At 47.1% G+C, this 14,109-nt stretch overlaps 1 protein-coding gene across 1 annotated transcript in view; it reads right to left on the bottom strand.

Moving 5' to 3' along the window:
* Cdh1 (cadherin 1) overlaps positions 1–14,109 on the bottom strand; it is a 66,566-nt gene that overhangs the window by 18,631 nt on the left and 33,826 nt on the right. Inside the window, exon 3 of the mRNA XM_021220343.2 lies at positions 1,254–1,480. Within this exon, the coding sequence (XP_021076002.1) occupies positions 1,254–1,480 (227 nt within the window). The remainder of the gene's footprint in view (positions 1–1,253; positions 1,481–14,109) is intronic.

The following is a 14,109-nucleotide window of genomic DNA, read 5'->3' as shown; positions in this document are numbered from 1 at the left end:
TGCTCTTACCCACTGAGCCATCTCACCATCCCGAAATGATTTTTTTCAAAGCCAGATATGGCAGTACATGCCTGTAATCCCACACTTTGGAGGATTGGGAGTTCAAGGTCATCCTGGGCTATATATCAATTTTGGGGACAACCTTGGCTACACAAAACCATCCTTTAAATAAAACAAAAAGGGTGACAGAAAGGATTCTATTAAAAAAAAAATTTTAAGGTATCGAGAGTAGGGGATATAGCTCAGTTGGCAGAGTGCTAGGTCTAGCCTGCATGAACCCCTACATTTAATCCCTAGGACCCCACAAAACCATGTGTGATGGCACAAGCTTACAATCCTTATCACTTGGGAAATGAAAAATTAGAAGTTATCTTCTGCTGTATAGTGAGCTTGGCACCATCATGGCTATAAGAAATCCTGTCCAAAAAAAAAAAAAAAAGAAAGAAAGAAAAGAAATACGAGGAAGAACCAACCCTATATCAAACATGTTAGTACACACCCATAATCCCAGATCAAGAGACTATGAGTTTGAAGCCAACCTGGGCTCAAACCAAAATATCTATGAGAACAATTCTGTCCGTGCAGAACATATGCAGACTTACCCCCTGCCATTAAATAATAAGAGTGTAACAGTGACTGTCGCATCTAGTAATGAATTGAGCATTATCTTATATAGAGGTACATTAACAGGAGGACATGCTGGCTATAGGCAAATATCCTCACCCCTTTAGAAGGGACTTGAGCATTTAGATTTTCATATTCATAAAGGAAGAAGATGGTTCTTATGGATACCAAGTATATGTATATTTTCTCAGTGTTTCCTGTGTGTAAATTCACTCAGTCTGCACAGGTAAAATGACCCCTCTGGTGTCACTGGGGTTGGCGCCAGAGAGAAAGCAACTGTGGGCTAACAATCCAGGCAGGGCCAGTGTCTTCCTCACTATCACATCCTACCAGAGCCCCAGAACCCAACAGCAAGCCCCAAACCCAATAGGAGTGAATTCAGTCAGAAAGAAAGACTGTCCTCAGTAGGGGGTATTTTTGCCACCCCCACCCCAAGAGTCATGAGTTTTCGGGGATTCTTCTGCCTGTCTTATCTGACAGGTATTCTGGGCATCAGGGATGCCACGCAACATCCAGAGTCTTCCCATAAGATTATCTCACCCAACAAGTTCCCAGTGCCAAGACTAGAGACCCCAGATGAGACAGCTCCCTGAAAAATATACACATATCCGAGAAATACCCCCACGTACGTGGTGGTGGTGCCGGTGGTGGTGGTGGTGCCCCATGGACTTCAGCGTCACTTTGGTAGACAGCTTCCTGTGACTAGAGTCCCAGGCGTGGATGAGGAAACTGGTCTCTAGTTTATGGAGCTTCAGATGCCGCTTGACTGTGATGGTACCGTCTGTTGCCACTTTGAATCGGGAGTCTTCCGAGAAGAAGGCTGTCCTTGGTCGGCCGGTGCATCCTTCAAATCTCACTACAGGATAGAGATCACAAAGATTTGGAAACTGGACAGATCACAGGCAGGACATTTCTTCTCCAGAAAGGGAACCTGATTCACCTAGCACATCATACAAAATATACACCAGCTCAACAAACCATAAACTGGCAATGAACAACCCTACCCGGAGAGCCTTGGCCTCATCATTAAATTCTTCCCAAATACAGGGCAACTGACATTCGGAGTTCAGGTGTTTTTATGTTTGGTTGGTTTTCTTCATTTAATCGTCCATGAGAATGGTATCTTGTCTATAAAGCAATCTTTCATTTTCAGAGTGAAAGCAAAAGAGAGATGACTTAATATGAAACCAGACCAGGAGATGTCTCATCGGGCCAGAGTGCTTGCAGCGCGGCATGGTTACCAAAGTTCAGACCCCTGAACTCAGGTAAAGGGCAAGATGTAGTGGTATGCCTCTGGAAGCCCGGCGCTCCTGCAGCAACACAGGAGACTCCCCCAGAAGCTCACGGGCCAGCTAGCTTAGTGTATGCAGCCAAGTCTTCAGAGATAAGAGACCCTGCCTCAAAGCAAGATGAAAAAGAACCAAGTCCCAAGGTTGGCCTCTGACCTTTACGCCCTTCCATGGCACATCTGTAATGCACTTACACAAACATCAGATCCCTCACACATACACCACACAAACAAAACAGGTATGGGGGCAAGGAACACTGGTTACGTTTCCAGAGGTGAGCAAATCCGAGGCTGTAGGAAACCCTGCCTCAAAAACCCAAGGCACCTAGATGGCTCAGCAGGCGAGCATACTTACAGCTAATCCTGAGTTCCATTGCTGGAACCCCACAGTGAAAGAACTCACTCAAATGACAAGAGAACTAACTGTGTATGGGGGAGTGGAGAGGGGGGTTTCAAGACTGGGCTCTGAATAGCCCTGACCATCCTTGAACTCACTCTGTAGACCAGACCGGCCTTGAATTCAGAGATCCTCCTGCCTCTGCCTCCAGTGTTAGGATTAAAGGTGTACACTAGCACTACCCAGCTAAGAGAACTGACTTGTGAGATATCCTCAGACCTCCTCGGGCATACCATGGGACACTCTGTGCTCAGTGTGTGTGTGTGTGTGTGTGTGTGTGTGTGTGTGTGTGTACACAAAGAGAAATAAATGTAATAGAAAAATCCCAGCAGGTACATTTGAATGAATTCACAAGTCTCAGAAGTCAGCTTACTTTCCACACTTTCAAACCATTGCCCATCACTTCTCACAACAGAACTTCTACTTTGTCTAAGCATTCTCTTATGAAAATCCCTATTTCTGTGCCTCTTTTGCAAAGGTAGGCACCTCTACATTCAGGTGGACGAACACTTTCTGCCCCAGGAGATGCCTGTGCTACAGTGCTCATTTCTGCCACCAGGGGTCACCCTTGTAAACATCTCTGAAGCCAAAAGCCCCTGTACTTGACAGACAAAATAGATATGAATGTTGTTTGAGTGAGCAAGAAGAGGGAGGGTGCAGGCACCACCAGTCTGACTGGCAAAATACACACTTTGGAACAAAAGGCAAATGAGAGATGACAGTCACAGGAGCAGCTGTCTAAACTTGAACCAACTATCCTTTCTTATGGGAAGAATGTGTGTGTAGGAAAGAGAGAGAGAAAGTGCAGTCAATGCTATCTATCCACCTTGTTCTGTAAGACTAGAGTCTCTCATTGGCCTGGAACTCAACAAGTAAGACAGGCTGGCTAGCCAGCAAGCACCAGGACTCCATCTGGTATCTGCCTGCGCATAGTGAGATTACAAGTCCTACACTGTGACAGACTTTCTTCAGGGACACAGCAAGCACTTTACAGGCTCAGTCATCTCCCTAGGTCCCAGTTAGCACTTTTAAAGTCCAGATTAGAAACATTTAAAGATGCTCTCAAAGAAACCCTCCCAACCTGCAGCACAAGTATTGGGAGGGCAGGGGAGGGGCGTCTGAGTCATCTTTGGGGGCCTGTCACATAAGCAGGGAACAGGGGCTGGCTGGCCTTGATGCCTTTCTCCAGCCCGCACACATCTAGGCAGTGAAAAACCAAGAGGAGCATGACTGGACCTGCCGAGGGTGGTAGCAAAAGAGAGCGAGAGGCTTGGTAAATAACCTGGTGCAAGGCAATTAACCTGCTCAAGGCACCTCTTAATGGTGGCTGGGCCTCACCCTTGGAGAAGTGACACCTTGTAAGTATGACAAGAGAGGCCCCGACCTGAATTTCCAGGTGCTGGTTAAGGCTCATTAACTTTCTGTAAAACCAGATCCTCTGGGCTGAGAAATAAGGGACAGTTGGAGGGGCTCGCCGGCTCCAGGAAGGTTCTAGAAGTTGTCTTCCACAGGGCTTGGCCATGCAGAGCTCTGAGGACACCAAGATCAGCCCAGGGAGCTGGGTGTGCACTGATGTTTCCTCAGGGGAAAGTACTGAATAAAGAAAGCTGGCAAGGGACTAAGTCACCCTCACCCAGTGGAATACCTTTCCTTAACCAGCTGTCCCCATGGTAATTAAGACCCCTGAGCATCTATATCTTAATTGGAAAACCTACCACAGTAGTCACCACTGTCACCATTATTACCAGGAAACCCCACAGCCTCAAACTGGGTGTGCTGGTGCACACCTGCAATCCCATGACTGGAAAAGTCTGAACTAATACTTTCAATTATTCTTGTCAACTATTTTGGCCACATTTTAAATATTTGCAGAACCCTGTCGTTCCAGGCTCCATTTTCAGCACTTTACAAACATTAAACCATTCAAACCCAGAACTTTAAACAGTTGATGTTTTGGGCATGCTTTGCTTTGTGTCTTGCTTTTTGAGACTGGGTCTCCTCTCTGTGTGTAGCCCTGGCTGTCCTGAAGCTCACTCTGTAGACCAGGCTGGTCTCGAACTCACAGAGATCTATCTGCTTCGTAGTGCTGGGATTAAAGGCATCAGCCACCGCGCCTCTGGCACATCCTCTTTTTACAGATGGGGAAAATCAGCAAGGCTGGGATTTAGACACAGGCAGTCTGAGATCTTATGCTCCTTGAATGCACTTCTTGCCTCCCTATAGAAGGTCCTTGCCCTGGTGGTGGTCTTTGCCTTGTGTTTCCTTAGGTTTTTATTTTTGTATGTCTGTCTCTGTCTTTGTGGGGGGGGGGGGAGGGGGAGTCAGATGATGACAACTTGCAGGCATTAAGCCTCCCCTTCCATGTGGATCTCTGGGATCAAACTCAGGCTGCCAGGCTGGACAGCAAGCATTTTTACCCACTTAATACTATATATGTGTACAGGGGTGTATGTGGCAGGGTGTGTTATGTAGCAGGGGATGTATGGGGGTCAGAGGACCACCTCATGGGGTTAGCTTTACCCTCCCACTATTACATACTTTCCATGGACTGATATGCCTCTGAGCTACTGAGCCACTGGGGAGGGATGGGTCGACTTCTCCCTGCCCCCATCCCAGCCTTGCTGAGGCCCCTTCAGCAGGGGCTTTCTTTCCCTGAAATTATACACTGCTGAGTTCAGAGCTGGATTGGCTCACCCCTAAATGAGGGCTCTTCACTGCTATTCAAGACTATCCCCGCCCCACCCCAATTGTTGGCAATACCATCCAAAATTTTGCATACGTAGGCTAGCCCATGCTGGTACCTCTATCATGGGCATTAATGATAATCGGAAAAAACTGACAGAAGAGGGGTAGAGGTGGGCTTTTTACCCCTAAATAAAATATAACTTCTCTCGGAGGCACAGCTCTGTAGTAGAGCATTTGTCTATAACACGTGTAAAGTTTTGAGTTAAATTGCCAACAATAGCAGGCAGGGAGGGTTAGATTCAATCCTAGCACTTGAAAGTGGAAGAGGACCAGGAGTTCAAGGTCATCCTGGGCTACATAGCAGATTTGAGGCCAGCCTGGGATAGACCAGACTGCATCAAACTATCCATCCAAGAAGGGTATGTGTGTGTGACATTGTTTCTTTGCTGGTTACAATTATAATAAATTCTTTAAGTGACAAAAAACAAAAACAAAAACAAAAAAAAACGAGTAAGAATGTCTTTTTAGTATGCCTAAGTTTTGCATTCATCATAAGCACCCCATCTTCTAGCGGGCTTGGCAGAAGTAGTAGCTAAATGCAGAAAACCCTGGGGAAACAATTTGATACAAATAAAGGCGGGGATGGTGAAAGTCTCTGGTCACGCGGGCCTGCGGGCAAGCATGAGCCCCAGCTACATTCTTTTCCAGTAATTGCCATCGGGCCAAGGTCAGCCTCACTTGAAGGATCCCATTTCTTCTTCCACTAGGGTGGCCGTCTCTGGAATGTGAGTGGGTAGAGACAAGGAATCTCAGAAGCCTCTGAGCATCAGAGAAAATGATGGGGCTCGAGGACAGGGTCCTGTCACCAAGGGCAGCCAACCATGGTTGACTGCTGTAGTAACTAGTGGGTGATCCGGTATCTGGGAAACTGTTGGAAAATAGAACCCTACTCATACCATGCTCAAGGCAGGACATGAAGAACAGGGATTTTAGACCGCCTCCTTTGTTCAAACCTCTTCTCCGAGTATCCTTGCGGAGAGAGGTTCCACAGTCCATGCTGAGACCTCTCTCTGTTCAGCTACACTTGAAGGACCATTTATATACAGGTGCTTGGCTCAAGGTTACAAAGAGAGTTTTCCAAGCTCTGGGGGACTACACTGCTACGGTGTATCCCAAAAATACTGCTATATTTTCTGACTTAAACTCTGAAGACCAGAAGGTAAAAAGTTTCACTGGCAGGATGAGGGGACTAGAGTAGACAGTCCCTTGTTTTGTGGTTCGGTATTCCTTTCTAAAGTCTTCACAGATGTCACCACCCAGAAACCCTCCCCCCCCCAGGTCATTTTCTTAGATGACATTGGACAATGCAATGCTGGAATGTCCTCCTTTGACGTAAAATATTACCATGTCTCATGTATGAGGTTGACCATCCCTTTGATGGGTGGGTGTCCACAAAACTAGAAAGGACTTGTGAAACAACCATACCAGCAGGAGATGTCACCATCGCTTTAGAAATAGGACATGGACAAGCTATCCTTTGTTGCCAAGGACACATGGGTTCACTCTGATAGGTCGCTATTTGTGTCCATCTCTTGAAAGCTGAGGACAAGAATTATAATTTACTGTTTATTAGATATAGCAGTCCTGGGTTGGATACGCCTAGTCAGGTGTAAACAGTAGGAGGCATTTAGCAACTCTTGTTCATAAATGAAATAGCAGAAACACAGATAGGTAAAGGATGTGGCCCAGCCACATGGCTAGAGACAGACAAGAAGCTGTGGTCTCTGTCACTGTGGCAAGTCACCTACGATACCTGGCTACTAAGTGGAGATTAACCAGAAGTAGCTACACCAACTAGCACAAGACCATTCCGAAGACAAGGGCCTCAGAACCACAAGGATACTAACAGAAGAGGTTTGAACAAAGGGTGAAGTCTAAAGCCAGGCTCAAGAACCTTCTACAAAGCACGCCTTTAGTCCCAGCACTTGGGAGGCAGAGGAAGGCAAATTTCTGGGTTCAAGACCAGCCTGATCGATATATACAGAGTTCCAGAACAGCCAGAGCTACACAGAGACACCCTGTCTTGAAGAACCAAAAGGAAAAAAAAAAAAAAAGCAAAAAAACAAACAAACTAAACCTCCACATTATGTCACCACTTGTCATAAACTGAAATAAGCTGTACTTCCCCTAACAGGTCACCCATCCCCACTCCTAGAAGAACCAGGAGCTCAAAAGGTGATACTACACAAACAAGCCCCCAGCCTGTGTTCCTAATGCCATAGATATGTGCACTTGTGTCGAAAGGAGGCTTCCAGCCGGGTGTGATAACACATGCCTTTGATCCCAGCGCTCGGGGAGGCAGAGGCAGGGGGATTTCTGAGTACGAGGCCAGCCTGGTCTACAGAGTGAGTTCCAGGACAGCCAGGGCTACACAGAGAAACCATGTCTTGAAAAACCAAAAAGAGAGAGAGAGAGAGAGAGAGAGAGAGAGAGAGAGAGAGAGTGTAAGTAAGTAAGTAAGTAAGTTCCCAAGGGATTCCAAGGACAGGAAACTTATTTGCATAAAAGTTACCAGGTTTTCTTTCAACTTCTCTTAAATATCCTGGTCCAAAACAAAGTCCCTAACTTCACTAATTCCAACCAGGAGGCCAGGTGTGGTGGCACACCCCTGTAATCCCAACCCTTGGAGGCAGGAGGATCAAGAGGCTACAGAGCAAGGTGGAGCCTAGAGTGGACTTCTAGTGAGACACTGTCTCAAAAACAACAGCAACAAAAAACATCTCAAAGGAGGCCAGGGATAATATCCAGAGGAGTGCAGTACGGAGAGCCCAGCAAAGGCACAGAAGGGAGAGAACTCACAGGCTCATTTAACCCTGACTTCTGGGAGTAACCAGGATAAAGAGCAATCCATCATCACCCCAGGACTGTCCCCCAGATGTAAGGTCATTCATGCTGACTGTAGACACCAGGGCAATGATTCCCTGCCCAGGTTCTACCTAGCCTAATATGTTCCAAGCTCCATGGTAACTCCGGCGAGCCAACCACAGTCAACAGGGTAAAAACTGCCCATCAGCCTCAGACATGAGACATGTTAACATGCTGCAGCTTGGTGAATGTGGTTAAACACATGCAAGGGTTCAGGCCCCAGCTTTGCTTCTCTCTTACACCACAGCTCACCTCTGCCAAGTGAAGTGGCACGTCCCCACTCACCTCCCCCCCAAGAATGTAAGGATTCTTTCTCAAACATATGTGGGTTTCTTTTCTTTCCTTTTTGAGGGGTACCATGGATCAACCCACATGGCAGGCTTAAAACTACATCCCCAGTCCTTTTTTAATTTTTTTTTTTTAAATTTTGAAACAGGATCTCACTAAGTTGCCTGGGCTGACCTTGAACTCCCTCTGTGGCCTCAGAATGGGGTGCCTTGAACCTGTAATTCTCCTGCCTCTCAGCTTCCTGAGCGGGCACCCTTGTGCCTGTCACAGCCCGGGTCCCTGATGCAGCACAGAAGAGCCAGGTGAGGACACAGCAGGTGACCACTGTGCTGGAATTGAAGCTACGGTAGTTGGTAGATATTGACGTCTACATAGGCTTGCAACCAGCAATGGCTCCTGTGCCTTAAGTTCAGAAGAGCCAAGATCTCCTCCATCTACTTGCGCTTCATGTCAAGACCAAGGAAAAGAAACAGCAGCTTGAAGTCATTTCCCTCTCCAGGCCCCTCTTAGTCCAGTGTCCACACATAAGACCTTCTGAGGCTGAGGCTTGATCTCAGCACAGCCCTGCAGGACTCTGCGAGGCCAGCTCAGGGCCTGGGGTGGCTTCACCGTCTAAGACCCAGGTTTAAATGTTCCTGGAGGCATTGTCAGGTGGATTTCTTTTTCTTTCTTTTTTTTTTTTTTTTAAGATTTATTTATTATATGTAAGTACACTGTAGCTGTCTTCAGACACTCCAGAAGAGGGAGTCAGAGCTTGTTACAGATGGTTGCTGAGATTTGAACTCAGGACCTTCGGAAGAGCAGTTGGGTGCTCTCCCGGCAGGCAGATTTCTGAGTTCGAGGCCAGCCTGATCTACAGAGTGAGTTCCAGGACAGCCAGGTCTACACAGAGAAACCCTGTCTCGAACAAAACGAGAGAGAGAGAGAGAGAGAGAGAGAGAGAGAGAGAGAGAGAGAGAAACTGAAATCTGGTGCAAGAGGATGGGGACTTTGTCCCTACCTGCTATAATAGGGGGTGGGGGGATGGGGGGGTCAAAAATGGGCCAGGAGAGCTGGCTCAGCGATTAAGAGCACTTACTGCTCTCTTCTGAGGACGCGGTTCAAATCCCAGCACCCACACCAGGTACCTCACATCTGCCTGTAATTCTAGTTTCAGGAGATCTGATATCCTCTCTTCTGGCCCAGCTGACACCAGCAGACAGAGAGAGACACATACAGGTTTATTAAAAAAAAAAAAAAAAAAAAAAAACAGGCTTTCGTGCCAAGTCAGAGCTGTGGTGTGCTGGCTTTTAGCTGCAAGCAGACAATACCACCACACCCTACTGCCTCAATACAGGGGTGCTCACTGGCACTGGCACTGGCTGCAGCCCACGGAGCATTCCTGTGGCTGTTTGGGCGACTCCATGATTTGTTTGCTTATTGATTAGGAAGAGGAGGCTGCCTCTCTACTTTCCCCTTCTGTGGAGTTCCCCGAGCCCAGGGAGAATCCTGTTCTAAATTCCATACAGCTGAGTCCCCCACCTTCAACCCCTGCCTCCCCCCACAAAAGGCAGGCAGGCAGGCCTTAGTGCTGCTGAACCAGGCCCTCCTAGCCCTCTCTAGTCTTTAATGCAGCCTTACGGGCTCTCAGGCTTCCAGTCCCACTCAGGGACTAAAGCATTGATGACCAAAATGCCTATAATCACCCTCTCGTGTCTGGTGTACAGTGCACATACTGTCTTGGGGCTTTGAAAACTGCCCAGGCCTATGTCCTAACTCCAACTAACTCAATACAGATATCCAGAGATGGGAGAGCCCAGGAATTGGCAGAGAATCACAAAAAAAAAAAAAGAAAAAAGAAAAAAAAAAAGAAAAGAAAAGAAAAAGGCATTGTATCAGGCATAGAGAAACATGACTCAGTAAAGGCTCAGAGATGTTAAATGCCTCTTCCATGGTCACACAGCATAAATGGCAGAGTAGGGCTCAAACACTGGTTGAATATAGACAACTCCCACACAGTCTTTCTCCAGCCTGACCTTCTGGGTTTGGGGGATTTCCTTCACTCCCTTGTCTGGGGATGGAAAGTGAGAACCCAGTCCTTCCATTTACTAATATCCCTGAAGGCTGAGTTCTAAGGTGACGGGAGGAACAGACATACATCGCTTCTTCCTACACTCCGTCAGGACATCTATTTTGCACCCCGGATTGGGGTTTGGCTTAGTTTTGAAGATCAACAGCAAAGCCTTCTGTGTGTGAGAGAGAGGGAGTGTTACAAGGTGAAATTGTAGTCTTAGCTAACATGCCAGAGTGGAGACAGCAAATGCTGAATGACACAAAAGACCACACAGGCCCCGCGCCATTCCTTTGTCGCACTAGAATGTCCCAGATCAAAAAGATCTATGGATAGGACTTGGGAGATGGCAGGTGGCAAGGGGTGTATTCCTTTTTAATAACTAAATGTTATATTTACTAATTTTGTTCAATGTGTGAGTGTTTTTAGCTCCATGTCTGTCTGTCTGTACATCACATGGATCAGACCCTTTGGAACTGGTGTTATAAATGGTGGTGAACCACCATGTGGGTGCTGGAAACAGAACCCAGTTCCTCTGCAAGACCAGCAAATGCTCTTATCTGCTGAGCCATCTCTCTAGTCCCCATGAAAATGCTCCAAAGTTGATGGGGGATGGTTGCAAATTCTATTCATATACCAAAGGCATTTGATTCACATTTGAAATGGGTATGATATGTGATAAGTGAATCAATACCTTTCTTCTCTTCTCTCCCTCCCCGGCCCCGTCCCCCACACCCTTCCTTTTTGCAAATTTGCCTATAAAACAAAAACAAACAAAAAGGTACTGGAGAAATGGCTTGGCTGGAGGGTTAACTGGAGAGTTAAAAGTGCTCACTGCTCTTACAGAGGACCTGGGTTTGGTTCACAGAACGCTGGGGCAGCTCACAACCACCCTGTATCTCCAACTCTGAAGGACCTAATGCCCTCTTCTCACACCTGAGGGCTCATGCACTCATGTGGTATACGTGCATACACTCAGGCACACATGCAGACACATGCAGACACCCAGGCACATGTGCAGACACCTATACTTTTATAAACAACAAAAACAAAAAACAAAAAAACAAACAAACAGTGAATCTATTGTTTCCAGGATGGATAAATTAAGCTACAGCTACTCACACCTCCACAAAAAATAGAAACGCCACATTTTCCTCTTACAGTGTTTAGGATAGCATTTGGGCCCTTGGGCATGTTAGGCCAGCGCTCTGCCTTTGAGTTACATTCCCAGCCCTCCCAAAAGCTTAGGTAAGTAAGCCTTAACTACACTAAGCATTAGCGCTCACCCAAAAAAAAAATGTACTTATCTTGTTGACGCAGCTACTAGAAAATTAAGAGGCTGCAGGGTGTGGTGGCACGCACAACCTTTGATCCCAGCACTCAAAGGGCAGAGGTTTGCAGAACTCTGAGCCAGCCTAGTTCAGGACGGCCAGGACCACTGTCTCAGAAAGCAGGCCCAGGGAGGCCTGGGACTGAGGCAAGGCAGGCATTAGGTTGCCAATAAACCCAAGGGGGGCTCGTGAGTAATGCAAATCTAAAACTGGATCAGGGTGACAGATGGGACACTGAGTGCACCTATAAAAATTAACACACATTTCCACTGGGCAAATGGTAAGGTGTGCAAATTACAACTCAACGAACTCGAAGAAATATAGTTATTAGGGTTTCGTATGAGGGGTACCGTAAGAGCCAAAGTCTACACACCCAATAATACTGAGGCTGTGAAGAAGTGGAGAATGACAAGGTCATAAATGGTCCTTAATTAACAGTAATTACAGGAGTACCGAGGAGCCAGGTGTGGTGGCACATGCCTGTAATCCAAACTTTGTGGGGGTGGAGGCAAGAAGACCAAGATCATTGTCGTCTGCAGACAATTTAAAGCTCATCTAGGCTACCTGACACTCTGCCTCAGTAAAACAAAATAGGCAGGTCAGACAGATGGCCCGGCTGGCAAGGACACTTGCTGCCAAACCTGAAAACCCAAGTTCAACCCCTAAGATGTATGAGGTGAAGAGACCCAAGTCCCCACGAGTTGTTTTATGACCTCCAGATCCCACTGTGGCGTGTGTGTGCACACACACACACTCACACTTGCACACACAGGCAACACTGGGAGCCATCTGGGTTTTCTGGGGGTTGTATAGGTGTTTGTAAATACCTTTTATTTTTCAAGGCACGGTTTCTCTGTATAGCTCTGGCTGTCTTGGAACTCATGCTGAAGACCAGGCTGGCTTTGAATTCACAGATATCCCCCTGCCCCTGCCTCCTGAGTGTTGGGACTAAAGGGATACACCACCACACCAGGTTCTTTTTTTGTTTTTTGTTTCTGTTTGTTTGTTTGTTTGTTTTTTAAAGATTTATTTATTTATTACATGTAAATACACTGTCGCTGTCTTCAGACACACCAGAAGAGGGCATCAGATCCCATTACAGATGGTTGTGAGCCACCATGTGGTTGCTGGAATTTGAACTCAGGACCTCCGGAAGAGCAGTCAGTGCTCTCAACCACTGAGCCATCTCTCCGGCCCCTCTTTTTGGTTTTATGGAACTCAGGCTGGCCTTGAACTCACAAAGAGCCACCTGCCTCTCTGCCTCCGAAGTGCTGTGGTTAGAGGAATGCACCATTGTGCCCAGCTAAGGTTGGGCTTCTGATCACCTTCTTGCTGGTGGCAGCTCAAAGTCAACAGAACCAGCCAACCAGAAATATTCATCAATCCAGGGCTGTACTTCCCAAGCACAAAAGAATACAGAAATGCCAAAGCCCGTGTGAGAACAGGGGAAGCTGCCACGGAATTAAGAACTTTTGTTTCAGATAGCCTGTGTTGCTCAGGTTCAAGTGGTTCTTCTGCCTCAGGCTCTGGAGTTGCTGAGATTGGAAATCCAGAATATTTAGTTCATTCAGTAGCTCAAGAATGAGATGTGAAAACCTCTTCTGCAGAGGAAGAGCACGAGGCCCAAGCTCTTGCCAAATGTGGGCTGCGCCAGGGAAGCGGAGACCCTCCGCCCCCGACCTTTAAACAAAACTCCTAAACAGACCCAAAGAATGTCGAGGAGTCCAAGTCACAGAGGGAGGCCGTTTCTCAGTCTCCAGGTCACATGCATCAGCGGATGACTCCGTGACAAGTGCCCACTTGTCCACCAGCGCTTCTAAGAGGCGGCTTTTTCTTTAATGGATGCTAGCATCATTTTTCATTATCCAAAACAAGCAAGCATTGATGGGAAAGGCAGCTGCTTCCAGGAGTGTTTGCTAACCCTGCTCGGCCTGCCTGGAAAGGTAATTTACTCAGAAAATAAACCCCACAACAACAGCGGTGTCCCTTAGAGCAGAGGAAGGGAAGGTATCTACGTTTGGGACGTTCATTCTAAGAATTCAAGGTCAGAAAATGTGAAAAGAGGAAACGGAAGGGCTGTAGCGATACCTCAGTGGTACAATGCTTACTAGCTTGCCAGAGGTTCTGGGTTCAAACCTCAGTAGCACAGAACAGGGTCGGGGTAGAGAAGTATCACTGAAGAGCCCAGAGTAACGCCATGTATTATTGTTCTGCTGTCCCCCCTTTTTACTACAAGCCCTCAAGCCCTACATTCCTTTCAGTTACAGTAAAACCTGACCTGCATTAACCCCATAAAAGTTGAGGTAAGACCCCTGCCTCAGAGTGGCCTTGGGCCTATACTGTAAAGAGTCACATCGCAAGACAAACCCTCGATTTATGAATTCCTTCTTCATTGTCTCCTGAGCATCAATCTGCTTGTGATTTTATGCTTCAAAAGGAGACTGCTGCTGCTTTTGGGGGGGCGAGGGGCGGCTGTCATCTCCAAACCCAACAGGAGGAGGAGGAGGAGGAGGAGGAGGAG

Source organism: Mus pahari, chromosome 20 (assembly GCF_900095145.1).
Source record: "Mus pahari chromosome 20, PAHARI_EIJ_v1.1, whole genome shotgun sequence".
Taxonomy (NCBI): domain Eukaryota; kingdom Metazoa; phylum Chordata; class Mammalia; order Rodentia; family Muridae; genus Mus; species Mus pahari.
Note: the sequence above shows the minus strand (reverse complement) of the source record. Positions and strands in the feature narration are given on the sequence as shown.